Source organism: Nematolebias whitei, chromosome 5, assembly GCF_014905685.2.
Source record: "Nematolebias whitei isolate Nwh7 chromosome 5, NemWhi1, whole genome shotgun sequence".
Taxonomy (NCBI): Eukaryota; Metazoa; Chordata; class Actinopteri; order Cyprinodontiformes; family Rivulidae; genus Nematolebias; species Nematolebias whitei.
This window is the reverse complement of record NC_056502.1, coordinates 21,161,449-21,179,933: the sequence shown is the minus strand read 5'-3', so window position 1 is coordinate 21,179,933 and position 18,485 is coordinate 21,161,449. Positions and strand designations below refer to the sequence as shown.

The window sequence follows — 18,485 nt, the reverse complement described above, 5'->3', positions numbered from 1 at the left end:
TATATAGATAGATAGATAGATAGATAGATAGATAGATAGATAGATAGATAGATAGATAGATAGATAGATAGATAGATAGATAGATAGATAGATAGATAGATAGATAGATAGATAGATATGTTAATTTTTCCACTGGTTCCAAATGATAATGTGTTTCCAACCTAGTTTCAGTCAGGGCTTCAGACTATAAACAGGTTGTGCATCATTTTATGTGCATATCAATGAATTTGACACAGCTCTATCAGTGTTTGCTGAGCGCATATTGTGCAAATCCAGAATACTCATTATGAATAGCATCTGGTGTAATTTGACTCATTTATGGCTACATGTAGACATTGAGATGATGGACTGTTTCTGAAAAACAAGCTGAGCTGATCACCCGATCTACAGCAGAGCAAGGAGAATTTAGACTCGTCATAAAAAAATTTCCCTTCGCCTCTTATTTCACTCCGACGTTTTTATGTTTTTTTTATTTTCTACCTCATTGCAGCTGTGAGCTGCCTGCTGATTTATACACATTGGCAGTGAGGCTCAGAAGCCCCCTGGAGATGATGCCCTCAACACCTCCATTTCCCTACGCTGTTGTCATTTCGGTGCCATCGCTTGTAGAGTCTCTATTCTGGGTCTGACCAAAGAGCTCTCACTCTGCTAATTCCTCATCCATAACTTGACACGAGTCTGGAGGGACTTGATCCTGTGACACATAGAAGATGGGACACAATTTCATGTAATGATGAGCAAATATATTGATCATATCTGTATTTATGTCAACCTTTATACTGTATTTACATTGAGTGTTAAATTTACAAACAGCTTCTCCTTTTCTTCCTCAGGCATGAGGCAGAGGGTCTAATTTGAGCAGCTCAGGTTGCAAGAGATGGAATGATCCATCCATCCATTATCTTTACCCACTTCTTCCTTTTCAGATCACGGGGGTCACTGTTGCCCATATCCAGCCATCACTGTGCAAGAGGCTGAGGACACCCTGGTCAGGTCTCCAGTCCATCACAGGGACACATAGAGTCAAAGGAGACAAACAACCATTCACTCTCTCACTCACACCTAGGAACAATGTAGAATCAGCCTAACATGCATGTTTTTGGTCTGTGGGAGGAAACTCACACATGCATGGAAAGAACATACAAACTCCACCCAGAAAAGCCTCCACCCGAGAGGGGAATTTATTGCTGGTTTTAGTATAGCGATCATGCCCATTCTAAGTAATTCCTATATCCACACACACACAGAGATATATATGCATAACTGAGGACAGATAGGACTGTGGGCGTTGATGAATGACTGATGTCATTGCATTTACAAATGTGACATTTGAGAGACAAAGTGTTTCAGCCTTGAATCAAAGCATTTTGATTAAGGCAGGGGCCGTATTTTTGGCCTATAAGTCGCAGTTTGTTGCATAATTTACATGCCCTGCTACTTATACATGAAGTGACTTATTCATGGATTTTTTTCCCATATTTATGAACCAAATTTTGGCTGAGATATGACTGTTTTCATTCATTCGGACTGAAAATATTGAACGCTACCATTTTCAGCCCCTATATGCCACTCGAGAGTATGGCATGCCGTTGTGTCATGTAATAGGTAAAAGTGGCTATTAATGACACAATCGGCTTGCCGTAGTCTTCCACCTTGTCCAGCTAGCTTGGCGTAACCATCAAATTAGTTTCATTTTGCTGTGCCACCCTGGCAAAATGCAGCTGATTTGACCGTCAAAGTGCACTTATTAAGTAAAAGTTCAAATGAGACACACTTTTGTCATAATTTCGTTCAAGCAAATAAATGGTTTTAGGTGGTTATCTTGTTAAATTTCAAAGAAATGCACAGCGACTCGTCCCTCTGCACGCTCGTACTTCCGCATATCGGCTTTTGAAATGCAGCTGATTTGACCGTCAAAGTGCATTTATTAAGCAAAAGTAACACTGCTGAGCCATAATTTTGAGCAAATAAATAATTGTTTTTAAGTGTTAATCTTGTTAAATTCTTGTTAAGGTCCTCCCGTGAATGCTCCCTTGGCTGCCATTTGGTCACCAGTCGATTTTTGGCACAACACCAGCCCACATTTCCGTGTTGTCAGGAGTGACATGTAACAAACGCAATGCGTCAGCGGTGATGCATAATAGATGCGACTTATTTGGCAAAGCGACATATTTATGGATTTTTCCACTTTATTAGACAAATTTGGACTGATGCGACATATAAGGTGATGCGACATGTACGGCAGAAAATACGGTATTAACGTGGCGCTGCTTCATACCATACCATACCATACCATTTTATTTATACTTAAAACAGCGACAAGGCCAACTAAAGTGCTGTACAGACAGAACAACCGACAACAAAGCAATATACAAAATGAAGTAAATCAGAATCTAGACATAAAAACGATGCAGATAATAAACATGACGGCAAACCAGTGTGGGGCGTACCGGTTCAAAACACAGATCCTTTGGTGTTGAAAGCTACTGAATAGTAGTGAGTTTTTAAACAGGATTTGAAAACAGAGAGGGAGGGGGCCAGTCTGACAAGCAGAGGTAACTCGTTCCAAAGTCTTGGTCCTGCTACAGAGAAGGCCCTGTCACCTCTGCACTTAGGACGAGTTCCTGGAACTGTGAGGAGCAATTGGTCCGCTGACCTCAGGGAATGTGGAGGGACATACGGTTGTAGCAAATCAGAGAGATGGGGTGGCGACACTGTTCAGCGATTTGTAGACATACAAGAGTATTTTGAACTGGATTCGAAGGTGAACCGGTAACCAGTGCAGTGAGGCCAAAACTGGTGTAATGTACTTTCTTTTGCCTGTACTGGTTAAAAATCGGGCTGCAGCATTCTGGACCAGTTGTAGTCATGCAATGGAGGTTTGACTGATAGCAAACAGAAGTGAATTGCAGTAATCCAGCCTAGATGTAATGAATGCATGTATTACTGTCTCCAGGTTATTTTTGGACAATATGGGCTTCAGTTTAGACAGCCGCCTCAGTTGGAAGAAACATGATTTAACAATCATGTTTACGTGATTGTTAAGTTTCAGGGAAGGGTCCATTATCACTCCCAGATTAGTGACTCTTTGTTTTTTTGACAGGGATAGTGCAGCTTCATGTACATATAAGAAGGTACACAGCTGTAAGAATTTGGCATTTCTGCTTGTATTCTGTGTACTTACTGTATGACAAGTGCTAATGTTTGAGTCGGCACTAAATTCTTTAGATCTCATCTCCTATCTGTCTAACTTAGATTGTCTGATATTGACTCTTGATTCTGCATAGTTGCAATCAAAGAGATTTAACATTTTAAATTGTGCTGAGCTTCTATCTGCTACTAATGGGTTCTGTATAATGTGGCACTTAAAATGCATGAGCAGTCTCTGATTTATCTGTAATTTGCCTCCACTGGAGCATATCTTCCTCAATACCTTCATTTGTTTTGTTTTTTTAGCTTGCTAGGGAACACTTGTTCTCCAGTAAGAAAAGATGTAGAGATGTTTTATTGTTACATGTTTGACAACTCGACTCCATCAACCACAAAAAAACTGACTCAAATGCATCAAAAGACAATGCCATCGGGCAAAACACGAGGATAGTTTGAAGTAATGAGTTGGACTTTTCTGCCATTTTGTTTTAATTCTAACTTTTTTGGTTGTTCAGTTAAAACCTCACCTTAGAAACACCAAATAATTTCACTAAACCACTAGTTTTTTTTCCCCATCTTTTGATTTTTGGGGGCCCATATAGCTTTGAGTTTTTAGTGCAGAAACCAGCTTGATGATTCCAAAGTTGTCTTGAGTTTTCCATTGGCAGCAGAGTTGTTCTAACAGGCTCAGCAGGTTACCAGCCAGTGGACCTCAGTCACAGACCATTAAAAAAGGTCGATAATCCCAAACAGATCAATGTTTACATGTTTCATTCTACTGCAGATACATTGCTCTGGTAACAAATACTGAGCTCTCACAGGATATTTCATTTTGTTTTACTATAGCATGTTTCTCTATAGCTCTATTGTTTCTGCCAGTTTATAAAAAATCTGCATTTTTTACAAGTCTCCTAATTTTACCTTATGATATTCCAAAAGAATCCCGATGTTGCTGTCTTAGGCAATACTATACACTTTATAACAGCATTAAATGATATGAATATGTGTAATTGATATTTAATTTGAACACAATAAATCAATTCAAAAATTGAAGTGTTTTTGAAAAGTGCAAATATATTTGAGCTTAACCTTGATGGAGAACAAGAAATTGCAGCCAATTTAGGACAACCAACCCAATAGTTGTCAAAAATTAATTTCTTTGAAAGCTCTCAAAAAAACCTTTTGTCAAATTAGATAATCATGTAACAAGAAGTCTCATTTTTTACTCTTTTGTGTAGAATTACAGGCCGACTAAACTTTTTGCCATATGAATGAGATGCGGCAAATGCTAGACACAATTTACCATCAACACAAGATTCAGGATTTTATTTATTTAGTTATTTGTTTATTTATTTACATACATACATACAGTATTTTTTCTTGTAACAAATTCTCTTTGAACCTGGCCTCGGTTCAATCTGGTCAGAATGAAACTTTCTCCAAACTTAAAATCATTTAAAGCACCATCTACAACAGGTAAGATATTATTTGTTAATATTAATATATGTGCATCCAGGTCCTCAACCATCCATGTCATGAAATGGACCGTTTTCAACTAACAAAACAGAAGTTGTTTTGTTTTCAAACTGTTAATTCTCTTTCACAGAACCTCGCTCAAAAGGTCAGTACTGCTCCTTTAAGGAAAGGTGCCAACATCACATCCTTCCACTGACCATCCACCCTGCTCCTAATGTCTCCTCTCTGCTTACCTTAGCATAAGTCCAAGCATAAAAGAGGGACAGTGTCATTGACTCTTGCTGTAGTGAATTCATAATGAACTGCTCCGCTGGTGCAAAGTGAAACAGCTCTGTCTAATTAACTGTGCAGACGTGTTGGCTTGCCTTCAGTCTGTTTAGTGACCAGTGAATAAGCATGGCAGTGTAAATTCAGGTGCCAGCACACTCATCATGTACAAACACAGTGAGAAATGACTGCAGCGAACACGCTATTAACTAATACCAACACAAAGCGAGGCGGACAGACAAAAAGGGTGACTTGTCAACTCAGCTGGCATTTTGCTCAGCAGGGGAGTCATGTTGGCTGTCCAACTGCTAGTCCTCTCAGACAGGAGTGTGTCCACTGGGATCCCAGAGGACCTCCCAGTAGTCACAAAACCTGACAGGGGGATGTGAAACTCTGCAGGGACCCCATTTACACCAGTCGTTCTGCAGTGACCACCAGAGGACAAGCTTCGCCACACCTCACACTTTATTGGAAGTGGGACTCACGTTAGCTGTCACTGCTTGAAATTTCAACTCTTATATGCACATATGGTAGGAATGACCACAGTTCATGTTCCTTCTGTAAAATTTGTTTTATGAAGTGACTGAAGACAAGTTACATGATGATAAGTAAACTGTGGTAACACTGCCACCCTCAGGGGCATTAAAGCAGATTTGATGCCGTTTGGACAAAATACATCACAGGAATTCAGGAAGGAATTTTTTATTGCACGTGGCCAAAAATGAAAAGGAGATAGTGTTTTTGTCAGTGTATATGTCATGTTAGCAAAATATCTAATGAACCACTAGACTGATTTTACTGAAACTTTCAGAAATTAATCATTGGGTATTTGCCTAAAACTCTCTTTTGGAGTCAGCCCAATGAAGATGGCCACCATTTTAGCCAACACAAAAATGTCTCAAACTCAGTGAATTTTATAACTTTTGAGCTTAATTTTGACGAGGTAGTAGCTGAGAATCATCCTCAACACATACTTTGAGACCTTGAAAATTGTGTGAGGTCTTACACTATTGCATGCGATCGCACATAAAGTCATTTACCAGGTTTGAGCAGAACAGCTAAAACTGTCCCTTCTCACCATACATTTAATATAAAAGACATCAGGTGATATGCATTCCTTCACAAAATACTAGGTCTTTATTACACTTGCTTGAAGCCTAAATTACCATATCAGCCAGGATGATTTATTAATAATTCAGACCAGTCAAGTAGCATTATCAACATGTCCATGGTACAGAGGAATCAGTCAGTGTTATCTCAGATCCCATGAAAAATATATAAAAAAAGGATTTTTAGGGTTCAGCATTCTTCCTGTAATATGACAAAGTTTTTACGTCGACCCAGATGAGCAGCTGGACATCTCCTCTTGACACGTCGATATGTGATCAAGTAAAGCTGCACTCCTGGATTTTTGTATTGCCAAGCCCTTGATCTTTTGCACTGGATCTCTACAGTATGAGCTGGAAAAACAAAACAAGAACAAAGTTTTACAGTGCATGGAAATCAGATATATTTATTATAATCCATTTTGAGAAAACCCAGTAGGGACTATTTCCCAACATAAGGTTAGATGCAGGGTTTTTGAAATAGTGGATTTTTTCAGTTCTGATCTGCACTTCCCTAACAAGTTTGGGTAAAGCACAGAATGACAGTACCTATCTGAGTCAGAGTCGCAGGACGTGCTAGTGTCCTTCTGTATGTCCTCTTCTGAGTGGAATCTCCTCAGACCGCTGCGCTGGACCGCCTGGGCCACAGAGAAGTTGGTCCTTCCCGCAGCACAGGCCTCTATCTTGGCCACGCTGAGCTGAGACTGCAGGAAGAGGTGCAAGCAGCTGTCGGACAGCAGCAGAGGGTTCTGAAGGATTCTGGGAAGAGAATCACGTGTTAAGGGTTGCTGTGGGTAGCATTTTTTTTTACTGCCATTGGAAGTGAAAACAACAGTCATGTGATGTGGAGTTCTTGGAAACAGCAGCTGAATGATATTTGCGATATATCAAAGTTCATATTTTCTTACTCTTCTAAAAACCTCTGGAGTCCCTTCATGCGATCTATGATCTGACTTGCATTGTTCAGGCTGAAGAAAGGATTTTTTGGAGGCAGATCTGGCAGATTTACCCTACAAAGGAAAATTATAGGCACGATTTAGCAAGGGGGAGTTTCAAAAACAACCAAATATTTGTTATTAAGAGTTGCCTACATTAGCAGTGCATTTGCCATCAGTTTCTGCCTGAGCCACACAAACTCACTGTACCTCCTCCTCACCCCTGAGGTCTTCTTGGTAAAGCAAACGCTGTTGGTCTGTAACAGGAGGTGCGGGTGTCACGCAAACATCACAAATACAGAAATTTAATTTACGCTCTTTGCCATTATACTCACTTGTAAGCAAATCTCATAGTCCATGTAGGCATGCCAGAAGTCGTTCTTCTGTATCCGCGGGTCTCGAACCCAAACACTGACAGCCTGCTGCATGGTGACGGCAGGAGAGACACTGAACTAAAGTGTTGAAACACAAAAAGGAAGGCTTTTATGGGCAGATTGAGGAAGTGTAATGACAAACACACACAAGCCAGCAGTGGAAAATCCAATGTGGCTATATTTTAAGCCCATATAAAAGTAAACATGTTTTTAGGACAAAATCAGGGGGATTTTTAGGGTCTTTTAAAAAAAACAAAAACATTAAGTTCAGATTTACCCGAGTTGCAGTTCTGCTTGTTCCTTCTTTCATTGTCCAAAATGTCCAAATATCTGAAAGTCAGCAACCTCTAACTATAGACAGATTGTGTTGTGTTCAGCTTTTTGCCTCTTCTTTTCACTTACACAGCCAAGGAGCAAAGGTTTCCAAACAAAGTCACAAGACCAAGCTAAGCCCTTCCCCAGTTAGTAAATGTCAAACAAATACTACAAAACACCACGTTTTATCTGGAATCAATCCCAACATCTGAGGCTTCAACATTTATTATCTACAGCTGAATTAGACAGGTGGGAGACCATGTTTGTCAGATTAGAAAAATGTCTCAGCAACTACTGATCACTAGCAGAAAATAAGCATTAGATAAATAATTAACTGCTAGAGTCAACGCCGTTCAAGATGGCTACCTCACCTAACACAGAAATGGCTATAACTCTGTCAGTTTTGCAAATATTCAGCTCAAATTTGTTTTGGTAGTAGATGAGAGCCATTCCCAACTCAAACTCTGATCCTAACAGATTGAACAAGATCAATGTTTAAAACTTTGCCTTTAGCCATTAGACTACAAAGCTCTCAACAACCTAGCCCCAACTTATATTCAAGATCTTATTGTTCCATATTTTCCCAACAGAGCACTTCGCTCTCGGACTGCAGGCTTACTCGCGGTCCCTAGAGTTTCCAAGAGCAGAATGGGAGGAAGATCTTTTATTTATCAGGCTCCTCTCTTGTGGAACCAACTTCCAGTTTCTGTCCATAAGGCTGACTCATTGTCCAGTTTGAAGACTGGGCTTAAGACTTTCCTTTTTGATAACTCCTATAGTTAGGGTTGGCTTGTTATGCTGCTATAAGATTAGACTACTGGAGGACAAATTGGCCTCATTTCCTTAAATGAATTGTTAAAATTGAATCGTTTTCATTTGATACCATTTCTGTCTTAACATGTGATTCTTGACCTGCCATTGTGTATCTGTTCCTCTCAAACCCAACCAGTCGAAGCAGATGGACGCTTGTCCTGAGCCTGGTTCTGCTAAAGGTTTCTTCCTCATGAGGGAGTTTTTCCTTTCCACTGTCACCTTCATGCTTGCTCAAGACGAGTTCTGCGATGGTTTTAAATTCAAAGCAGTCTACTCCTCTGATAAATAATGTTAAATTATTATTTTATATGAATGTTTCTGTTCAGTGCTCTGAGACAACTTCTGTGACTTGGCGCTATATAAATAAACTGAACTGAGACTACACTGCGTCTGTTAGCAAAAAACTCATGAACCACTAGATGAACATCGATGAAATGTTCACAAATTAATCAATACACATACATCTTCAAAAAAGTTAAGTTTTTGGATCAAGCCAATTCAAGGTGTCTATCAATTCCAATTTATGTTTTAAAACACACAAATGGCTACGACTTAAGTCAGTTTTACAGATACTGAGCTAAAATTCATTGATAGTAGCTGAGTTTCCCCAACACATTCTCGGAGCACTAACAAATTGTGTGAGAGCTTTGCAAGATTTGTTTAACTCAACCCTGTTTGTTTCCAAAATATCAGTTCATCTGTAACTAATTATCTTTTGGAGACTACCCAATTCAAGATGGCCGCCCCTGCTTATTGATTGTAGTCTACACAAAAGTGGTTATAACATAGCTTATTTTAGATATTAGGCTAGAATAGAGTAGTGATAGTCAAGTCATTACCAACTCATACTCAAGAGAGCTAAATGATTGTACAAGATCTTGCTTTATCGTTTTAAGACTGCACAAAGTGTTATTTTCAAGATTGGACCCAAACGGATGTAACTATTATTTCTCAACGTAAAGGGACTTTAGTTTGAAACAGTGGCATGGATGGAGGCGGGCAACAAATAGTCATTTAAGGAATGTCCTAAATTTTAAATAGGCTTTTATAAAAGTTCCAAAATTGGCAACAAAAACCTCACGTTTTGTTTTTTAATTCACATACTTTCACAGATCCATGGTCAACAGTTACAGTAGCTCAGTACAAATATGTTTAAAGAGGTTCAACCTTCAGCTGGGTGTCCAATAACAGACATGTGATATGTTTAACCCCACATCAGTGACATCAAAATACAATTAAATACACAAAACTGGATCATTACAATCAACGACAATGGCCCAGTCTTATAACTACAGTGCTACATTTAACAAATATCCTCCTCGTTACACGAGCACACAGTTTAATGTTCAATGGATGCAAAATTCTCCATTAGACTTAAAAAAAAAAAATAGTTTGAACAGTTCGACCAGGACTCACTGTGGGTTAAAGCACCAAATATTTGAGTAGTTACAAACATAATAGAGAAGATAGAGGCAGTTGAATTATATTCGATTTTCCCTCCATTTCAAATCAATCACAAGGTTCATACAAACACACAATAAAGGTGAACTGACACCACACGGTTATATTTCAAACAGGATCAACAACCTTTAGCACTAAAGGTACAGAATGACCAGCTTGCTTCACTAAAATGAAACAAAGAACAAACTAAACATCCCTCACAGGATACTCGTTGCGAAAAAGGATTAAAAAACTAAATTACTATAAACATGTCCACAGTGATCGAGTCTGCTACATAATGACAAGATAAAAGCTGCAACAGGTCAAGTCAGCTGCTCTGTACACAAGTTGTTTTTATTTTGCTCTGTTGACCTTCCTGAGCACCACAGGGCTGAGAGCGCTTTAATTCCTTCCCGTTGAGGATCTTGCACCTGCCAGAGTTTGAAACTCTGCCTGGAGCGGGGCATGACTTCACGCCATGTCAGCTGATGGAGGTTAAACTAAGCTTTAGGTGGAAGCACTGCTGCTTACATGTCCTTCACATCACATCCCACTTTGTTATTGTTTGTGGGGCTTTTTTTTTTACTGCTCCTCATCTCCATCGTGCCAACTCAGCTTCTGCTCGTAGAAGTCAATGACCACCTGGGGACACCTGGCGCTCGCTTCACGGGCCGGCAGCAGGACGACGTCATCAGAGTTCTTCCTGAGGGGGGAGAGAAGGAAAACGCTGAGAGGGCCTCACATTTTCAACAGCAGCACACACTTCTGACAGCTTAGACCTCAGTTACTTCTAATACCGCTGAGTCGACAATATACATTATAAAAGAAACTGCACAGTCTGTGAGAACGCTGAGTGAATCTGTTTACATTTGCTTCAGAAGCTGAAACTGAGTTAAAAGCTAAAAGAAGCAGGACAGTAGCTAAAATGTAAAGAGAAGAACAGGTTAAAACTCTAGCCAAAAGGAGCAAAATGCTACCTAAAAGCTAAATGTAGTAAAAGATTTGCTAAAAGTGAAAAGAAGCTAAATGCTATCTAGAAGCTAAAAGTAGCATCAAAGCCGGAAGGTTAGCTAAAATTTGAAAATAGCAAAAGGCTAACTAAAAGTAGCAAAGGACTAGGTAAACAATAAAGTAGCAAAAAGCTCGACAAACGTTAAAAATAACAAAAGATGAATAGTTGTAATAAAATGTTAGCTAGAAGCTAAAAGCTTAAAAAAATTATTTCTGTGTGTGTGTGTGTGAGAGAGTGAGGGGAATGCAAATGAAAATAAATATTTAAAAACGTATATCTTAGATCCTTGTAGACCATTTATTTTTTTAATAGTTTATATTGTTGCTATTTTTGGGGACCTTGAGTACATAATTTCATTCCACCTCGTGTACCACGTGTGATGCGAATGACAATAAAGAACCTTGAAAAAAATAAAAAGGTTGCACAAACAATAGTCTCAGCACCCATCTCCTGAAAGAGCTGAACGTTTTCAAAGATGAACGGCTAAAATAGCAGCAAGTATTCAGAAGCATAAGACTGCAAACATCCAGGAATTAACAGGGAAACGTTTAACGGATTTAATTTTAGTAAAAATTTAGCCAGTTTCAGCATGTTTGTTCAGGGCTGACAAAAATTAATATTGTTGATTTTTTTAAATTATTTCTGTTGTGAACATGCAGGGCAAATTACGTCACCTTCCAAAGTCCACACATTTGTTGCACTACTAAAAATAGGTTTACTATCAAAAGAGCAGCAGAGCTCGTGAACGATGACCTTTATGAGTGATCTGTCTGACCACTACAAGGTTTGTGACAGAGCAGCCTGACTTCTGTTGGACAATAAAATAACTCTTTGGTTTTAGAACCAATCAGTGACGTTCTGTGGCATTTCAAGTTTGACTGGAATTTTTAATTTATTTACAATTACTTGACAACTATCTAAAAGTGTTTTGACATATTCTGCATGTTTATTTGAATTATTATGATCACAGTATAAGTCTAAATGATGATGTGAAAAAACTGAAGTGAGGCCTTTAATTTGAAAAAGCTCGGATTGAAATTTGTGAATCTTTTTGCACTTATTCACGTTTTCTGTATGACAGCTGTTTTTAAGGGGTGTAAATAAATACAATTGAGATAAGAACTGATGCCGTTCCCTTCATACAGAAACACACATTTTATCAGCCTACAAACTAATTCACATTAGGAAGTTGAGGTTTGACAGCAAACTTTATTTATTTATTTAATTTTTGCTACTTCAAAGTGCCTTTGTTAACTTCCTTCTTTTTTGTTCAAACTAAGTTTAAGAAAAAAAATCTTGATCGAGTCATTTGTCCAAAAACAAAACTGAAATCGTCTTGAATCCTGAGCAACAACTCTGACTTGTAACCCATGTTTTGTTTAATTTAGCTCAACTCTTTGACCGACCAGATAAACCACAGACACATCAATTAAAACTACAACTGATTACGGTAGTTTTATTTTTTACTCAACCCAATTCAAGATGGCTGCCACATCTGCTCAACCTTAGCCACAAACATGGCTACACTAGAGATGCACCGATCCGATACAAATATCGGTACCGATATCAAGAAAAAAAACAACTTCTGGATCAGGTATGGGTGACAGTGTAACCGATCTAAGACTGGGCAGATCTATTCTCTCTAATTCTATGCTTTGTGCTCTGAGTGACGTCGCGCGCTAGCGTACTGACTGAACAAATTAAAGCTGTGTTGTTTTTGGATGTTTGACTAAGCTTGTAAAGCTCTTGGTGTGTTTAAGTGTGCTGTTATGGTGCAGTTTTCAATAAATTAGTAATTCAGTACATTCATGTCTGCATAAAAAACAAACAAATGTTTTAAGTTAATTCAGCACTGGGTTTGTAAGCTCAAACATCCAGGTAGACAACAAAAATGGCTAAATCATGTCATCTGGACCTGTTTCAGAAATGGGTCCAGATGACAAGATTTAGTCATTTTTGTTAATTCAGCACTGTTTTTCTGTACCAGAGTGGTATCGAATTGATATCGACCGACAACAAACAGTGTGTATCGGATCGGAAGTGAAAAAAGTGGATCGTGCATTCCAAGGCTACACCTCAGTGATTCTATAGTGACCAAGCTAAAATTTGGTACAGTCGTAGCTGCGAGTAATTCACAACCCACACTATGACCGCTAACAGACGACGTGAGATACCACAATAGCTCATGAGATTTCACATATTTTTTTAAAGGTTTAACCAAATTGGCTGTAAGTTTGTCATTTCTAGACATAAGGTGATTTTAGTGTAAAACTCTGGCTTGAAAGGTGGGGCTTGATATGTCTTCATTAAAGGAATGCTAGGCCTTTAAATATACTTTGATGTCGAGTTGTTCTGCAACAAAAATATGAAACGCATAAATCTGATGCACTTCTATATGCATGTTTGCTGTAGTCTTATAATCTGATACTTTAAGTGTAAATATTTTTTATTTCTTGACATCATACATATAATTAACCATGCACTGGTGTTTATTCATATTCAGCTTAAAGAGGAAGCAGCAGAGTTACCATTTGACTAAGAACATGAGCTCTCCCTTTCTGTCTGTGGAGCCGATGATGCATTCAGGCTCGAGGTAGGTGCTGAGGTTAACCGGGCCATCCGGCTGATCACCATCTGACCTGAGGACGCTGCTGCTGTTGCTGCTCTGCACGCTGGACTGCATGAGCAAAGACAAAAGTTGCAACAGAAGTTAAAATAAAAAAGTTTCACATCAACACCGAGGACAGTCTGGATATGGATTTTTGGAACCACTTCCAAACAAGGGCTCCTTAATAAAGAATAAATGCTTTATAAATGCATAACTCGTGTTTGTACACACTTTATAAAACATTGAATCATTTAACAAAACAGAAAATCCTGTTCATATGTTGAAGCGGGCTTACTATTTGGAAAGATCAAGTGCTGTAGGTTTATTCATTCAGGTAATTCCAGTTTATTACTAGTTTATCAGCTTCATTTCTTAACTAAATACTTTTATCTAACAAAAGACTCTGTAAACAGAAATGCTCATGCTCCATATTTAAAATGCAAACTATAATGAAATTAAGAAAACTAAATCACCTTTTCTTGAAAAATAGTGAGCCTGCTTTATTATGTGAAGTGTTTTATAAATCATTAGAAATGTTTATTAAGTGTTTACAAACTCAAATTATTTATAAAATATTATTGAATCCTTGAAAATGGGGCCCTTACAGGAAGTGGTATGGGCGTCTGTACTTAAAAACAAAAGAAAAAAAAAACAGGAATAGTAACTACTTTCACTTTCAGGAGCGTTACAAAACCAACCACCTTCATTTAGTTTCATGTTCAACTTTAAAACTGCAGCAGGAACAAACAAACAAACAAACAGCCCAATGATCCCAACTCAAATGCAGATTCTGAGTAATTCCAAGCAAAACATTAAAGTGTCTTATGTTTATCGAATTATAGTAAAGTGTGCTCTCTTTCCTTAAACAAAGTTAGATAGTTCCGCTCTCTGAATAACAAGGAAACAACATGCTCAGAAACTTCCACCTCTCCATTTCTCACACTCACAATTTCTGTCTCTTGCTCCGTCATTTCTTCTTTGGGAATGAACCGTGGCCCGTTTAGCTCTTCCTCATTCTCCTCTGAGAGAGGAGCGTCTTTCAGGAACTCCTCAATGAGCTCAGGACAGTCCAGGTTGTCCTCAGGCTCCCACGTGTTCTCTGCGCTGTGAGCACACAAGAGCGCTCGGTTAGGAGGAAACCTTCACTCTACACGAGGCGAGAGGCTGATTGTGCAACAACTTCACTCACTCTGTGAAGCCTTTCCACTTCAGGAAGTACTCCACTCTGCCGTTTGACACTCTGCGCCGGATTATCTTGTCCACCACAAACTCTTGGACCTCTGCAGTCTCCTCAGCCTTCCTCGGTTTAGCGGTCTGCTTCTTTCTCATTCTGCCGAGATGATCGGATAAAAAAATAACGTATAAGATTAGAAAAACTGTAGTTTCTGCAAAAATGCATTGAACGATGAGTGCTGAACGACTCTGCTTGAGAAGCTGAAACTAAGTCATAAAGTTAAAAGAAGCAAAACATTAGCAAAAACCTAAAATACATCAAACATCAGCTAGAAGCTAAAAGCGGCAAAAATCTGAAAAGTAGCTAAACACTACCTAAAAGTACAAAGTAGGCTACAAACTAAATATAGCAAAATTGTAACTAGAAGCTAAAAGTAGCAAAAGGCTTGCTAACACCTAAACGTTGCAAAATGTTACCTAAAAACAAGAAAAGGCAAAAACTAAAAGTAGCAAAAAACAAACTAAAAGTTGCAAAAGGGTAGCTAAATTCTAAATGACCAAGCTAGCTGAATGTATCTGAAGAACAGCTAAAAGCTAGGAGAAGCAAACTCTTTGCTAAAAGTAAAAAGTTGCAAAAGGACAGCTAAAAACCAAATATAGCTAAATTTTAGCTAGAAACTTAAATTTAGCAGGACTTGCTAAAAATAACAAAAGGTTACAGAAAAGTACCAAAAGCCTAGCTTAAAGTAATAAAAGCCTATCTAAAGACTAAATTTATTAAAGCCTAGCTAAAAGTTAAAATGTCAAAAGCCTAGCTAAAAATTTTACGTAACAAAAGTAGAAAAAAATGACAACAGCTAAATGTTTGCTAGAAGCTAAAAGTTGCAAATGACTAGCTAAAATATACATGTATCAAAAGATTAGCTAAAACTATCAAAAAGCTATATCTAAAACGTAGCTAAAAGCAGGTCTCGGGATTTGAAGTAAATAAAGGGATTTAAATGTATTTTATGGGGAAATGTTTGTAAGTTGCAAAAAAACAAGTCATAGCACATATCTCCTGAAGGAGCTGGAGGTTTTGAGACATGAAAAGCTAAATAGCACAAAGTGTTCAGAAGTGAATAATTACACAAGGTAAAAAATAAAAATGTGAATGCTGAGTGCGTTCACGCTGACTATTAGATCAAAGTGTCAGATTTCTGATGTTAAAAACAAACATTTAGATCCAGGAGCAGCTTTGATATTCCAACATGGCAGTGATGACTGTCCTTCACAGCGCTCCACCTGCCGTTTTGTTCTGGAGCATCACGCGACATGTTCACGAGGACCCTTCAGGTTACAGACAGCAGCAGACACACGGGTAAAATGGCGCCTCTGTGATGCGCCACATCAAGAGATGATGAGCCGTGTGAACGTACGCTGTCTCTCTCTCGATGTTTACTTTATCTCCGCGGACAGTGTGACTGCTGCGGTGCTGCTCTGCGTTTCCTGCCCGCGCGCCCCCCGCCGTCACTCGGCAGCCGCTCGGTGAGTTCACGCAGAGGTCGTCGGTCGGCGAGTTTGAAATGAACAGGACAACTTTTCATGAATGAGTTCACATTAAAGATGGCCGTTCACCGCTGATGCTCAGAGGAAGTGGTTGCCAAGGGAAAAAGGTCATGCCAGGAAAGCGAAAAGAGGAGGAGGCGGGCACGGGCACCTCAACCGACCAATCAGAGAGCAGTCCGCCCAGATCGCCCCTCCCATGCTCCCCACACTCCCTCACCCTGTCCCGGATGTCCGGCGCTGCCCTCACTACAGAGGATTGAGGGGTTGTGTTCTCCAGTCTGTGGGTTCTGCTCACCAGAACAATGCTTTTTTAGTTTTTTTTATTTTTTTTTTATTAAGCAGTTTGGCCGCACTGTCCTTACAGTCAAGATAAAAGGCTTTCAAGTAAACAAATAAAGAAATGCATAACATCTGTTTTTAAATGTACAAAATTAAAGGGAACACTAAAATAATACATCCTAGACCTCAATTAATTAAATATTCTCATTGACAAATTTTATTATTAGCACAGTGGAATTCAATGAGAAGAAAGTAATACAAAAAGTATCAACATAAATCAAAATTATTAGGAGATCTGGATTTGGATTTATACCCAATATGAAAGTGGAAAATAACAACAGGCTGATTCAATGTCAGTGAATATTCCTCAAGGCAAGTCTAAATGAGGCTCAGTAGTGTAAGTGTGTGTGTGACCTCCACGTGTCTGTATAACCTCCCAACAACACCTGGGCATGTATCTGATGAGACGGTGGGTGTTCTCTTGAGGGATCTCTTCCCAGACCTGGATTAGAGCATCGTTTAGCTCCTGAAAAGTCTGTGGTGCAACGTGACCTTGGTGGTTTGACTGAAACATGATGTCCCAGATGTGCTCAATTGGATTCAGGTCTGGGGAATGGGCAGTCCATAACATCAATGCCCTCATCATGCAGGAACTGCTGACACACTTCAGCCACATGAGGCCTAGCATTGTCATGCATAAGAAGGAACCCAGGGCCCACTGCACCAACATATGGCCTCACAATGGGTCTGAGGATCTCATCCCGGTACCTTATGGTATTCTGGGCACCTCTGGCTAGCACATGGAGGGCTGTGCGGCCATCCAAAGAAATGCCTCCCCACACCATGACTGACCCACCACCAAACCGGTCATGCTGGAGGATGTTGCAGGCAGCATAACATTCTCTACGGTGTCTCCAGACTCTGTCACGTCTGTCACATGTGCTCAGTGTGAACCTGTTTTCATCCGTGAAGCGCACAGGACGCCAATGGCAAATCTGTCAATTTTGGTGTTCTCTAGCAAACGCCAGTCATCCTGCACGGTGTCGGGCTGTAAGCGCAGGCCCTATATGTGGACGTTGGGCCTTCCTAGCACCCTCATGGAGTCTGTTTCTGACAGTTTTAGTGGAAACATGCACATTAGTGGCCTGCTGGAATTCATTTTGTAGGACCCTGGCAGTGGACCTCCTGTTCCTCCTTGCACAAAGGACGAGGTAGCAGTCCTGCTGCTGGGTTGTAGCCCTCCTACGGCCCCCTCCATGTCTCCTGGTGTACTGGCTTGTCTCCTGGTACCTATTCCATGCTCTGGACACTGTGCTGAGGGACACAGCAAATCTTCTTGCCACCGCTTGCATTGATGTTCCATCTTGGATTAGCTGCACTACTTGAGCAACTTCAGTGGGCTGTAAAAAACAACTGATGATGCCTCTATGTGTGACAGCACTGACAAAATGAAAAAGTGACTAAAATTTCAACCAGAAAGGACGAGAACAGAGAAATGACCTGTGGTCACCACCTGCAGAATCACTCTATTGTAGGGGTTGTCTTGCTACTTGCCTCTCATTCCACCTGTTGTGTGTTCCATTTGCACAGCAGCAGCTGAAACTGATTCACAACAAGGGTTGTAACTGATGACATTGATTGCACAAAGGTGTGATTGATTTGGAGTTACATTGTTTTGTTTAGGTGTTCCCTTTAGTATTTTGAGCAGTGTATTATGCTACTGCATTTTTACAATGAAATAAATCTAGATAAACACAAATGTCACTTTATTAAACATTGTATTTATTTTAAAGGAGCTTAATGAGATTTTATTTAACAAGTTCAACATATTTATTACTATATGTTTGTGTGTGTGTGTTTACATAATACCTGTGTACATAATTTTGTTCCGCCACATGTACCACATGTGGCGCGAACGACAATAAAGAATATCTGAATTTGAATCTATCTATCTATCTATCTATCTATCTATCTATCTATCTATCTATC

General features: G+C 39.4%; 2 protein-coding genes across 4 annotated transcripts; both read right to left on the bottom strand.

Moving 5' to 3' along the window:
- Positions 1-6,161: 6,161 nt before the first annotated feature.
- snx10b (sorting nexin 10b) lies at positions 6,162-7,700 on the bottom strand. Its single transcript, XM_037677008.1, has 6 exons — positions 7,586-7,700; positions 7,270-7,386; positions 7,091-7,191; positions 6,908-7,009; positions 6,549-6,758; positions 6,162-6,353 (listed from the first exon to the last, which is right to left on the bottom strand). Exons 1-6 carry the CDS (start codon positions 7,616-7,618, stop codon positions 6,224-6,226), a joined length of 693 nt encoding a protein of 230 aa, XP_037532936.1. The 5' UTR covers positions 7,619-7,700; the 3' UTR covers positions 6,162-6,223.
- Positions 7,701-10,413: 2,713 nt separating this feature from the next.
- Positions 10,414-18,043, bottom strand: cbx3b (chromobox homolog 3b). Of its 3 annotated transcripts, none has more exons than XM_037677007.1 (5): positions 17,997-18,043; positions 14,686-14,826; positions 14,444-14,600; positions 13,417-13,565; positions 10,414-10,579 (listed from the first exon to the last, which is right to left on the bottom strand). In XM_037677007.1, exons 2-5 carry the CDS (start codon positions 14,823-14,825, stop codon positions 10,459-10,461), a joined length of 567 nt encoding a protein of 188 aa, XP_037532935.1. In that variant the 5' UTR covers position 14,826; positions 17,997-18,043; the 3' UTR covers positions 10,414-10,458. The 3 variants fall into 3 exon arrangements, with proteins under 3 accessions (XP_037532935.1, XP_037532933.1, XP_037532934.1); XM_037677005.1 differs by lacking the exon at positions 17,997-18,043 and adding an exon at positions 16,088-16,300; XM_037677006.1 differs by lacking the exon at positions 17,997-18,043 and adding an exon at positions 15,887-15,959.
- Between the last annotated feature and the right edge of the window lie 442 nt (positions 18,044-18,485).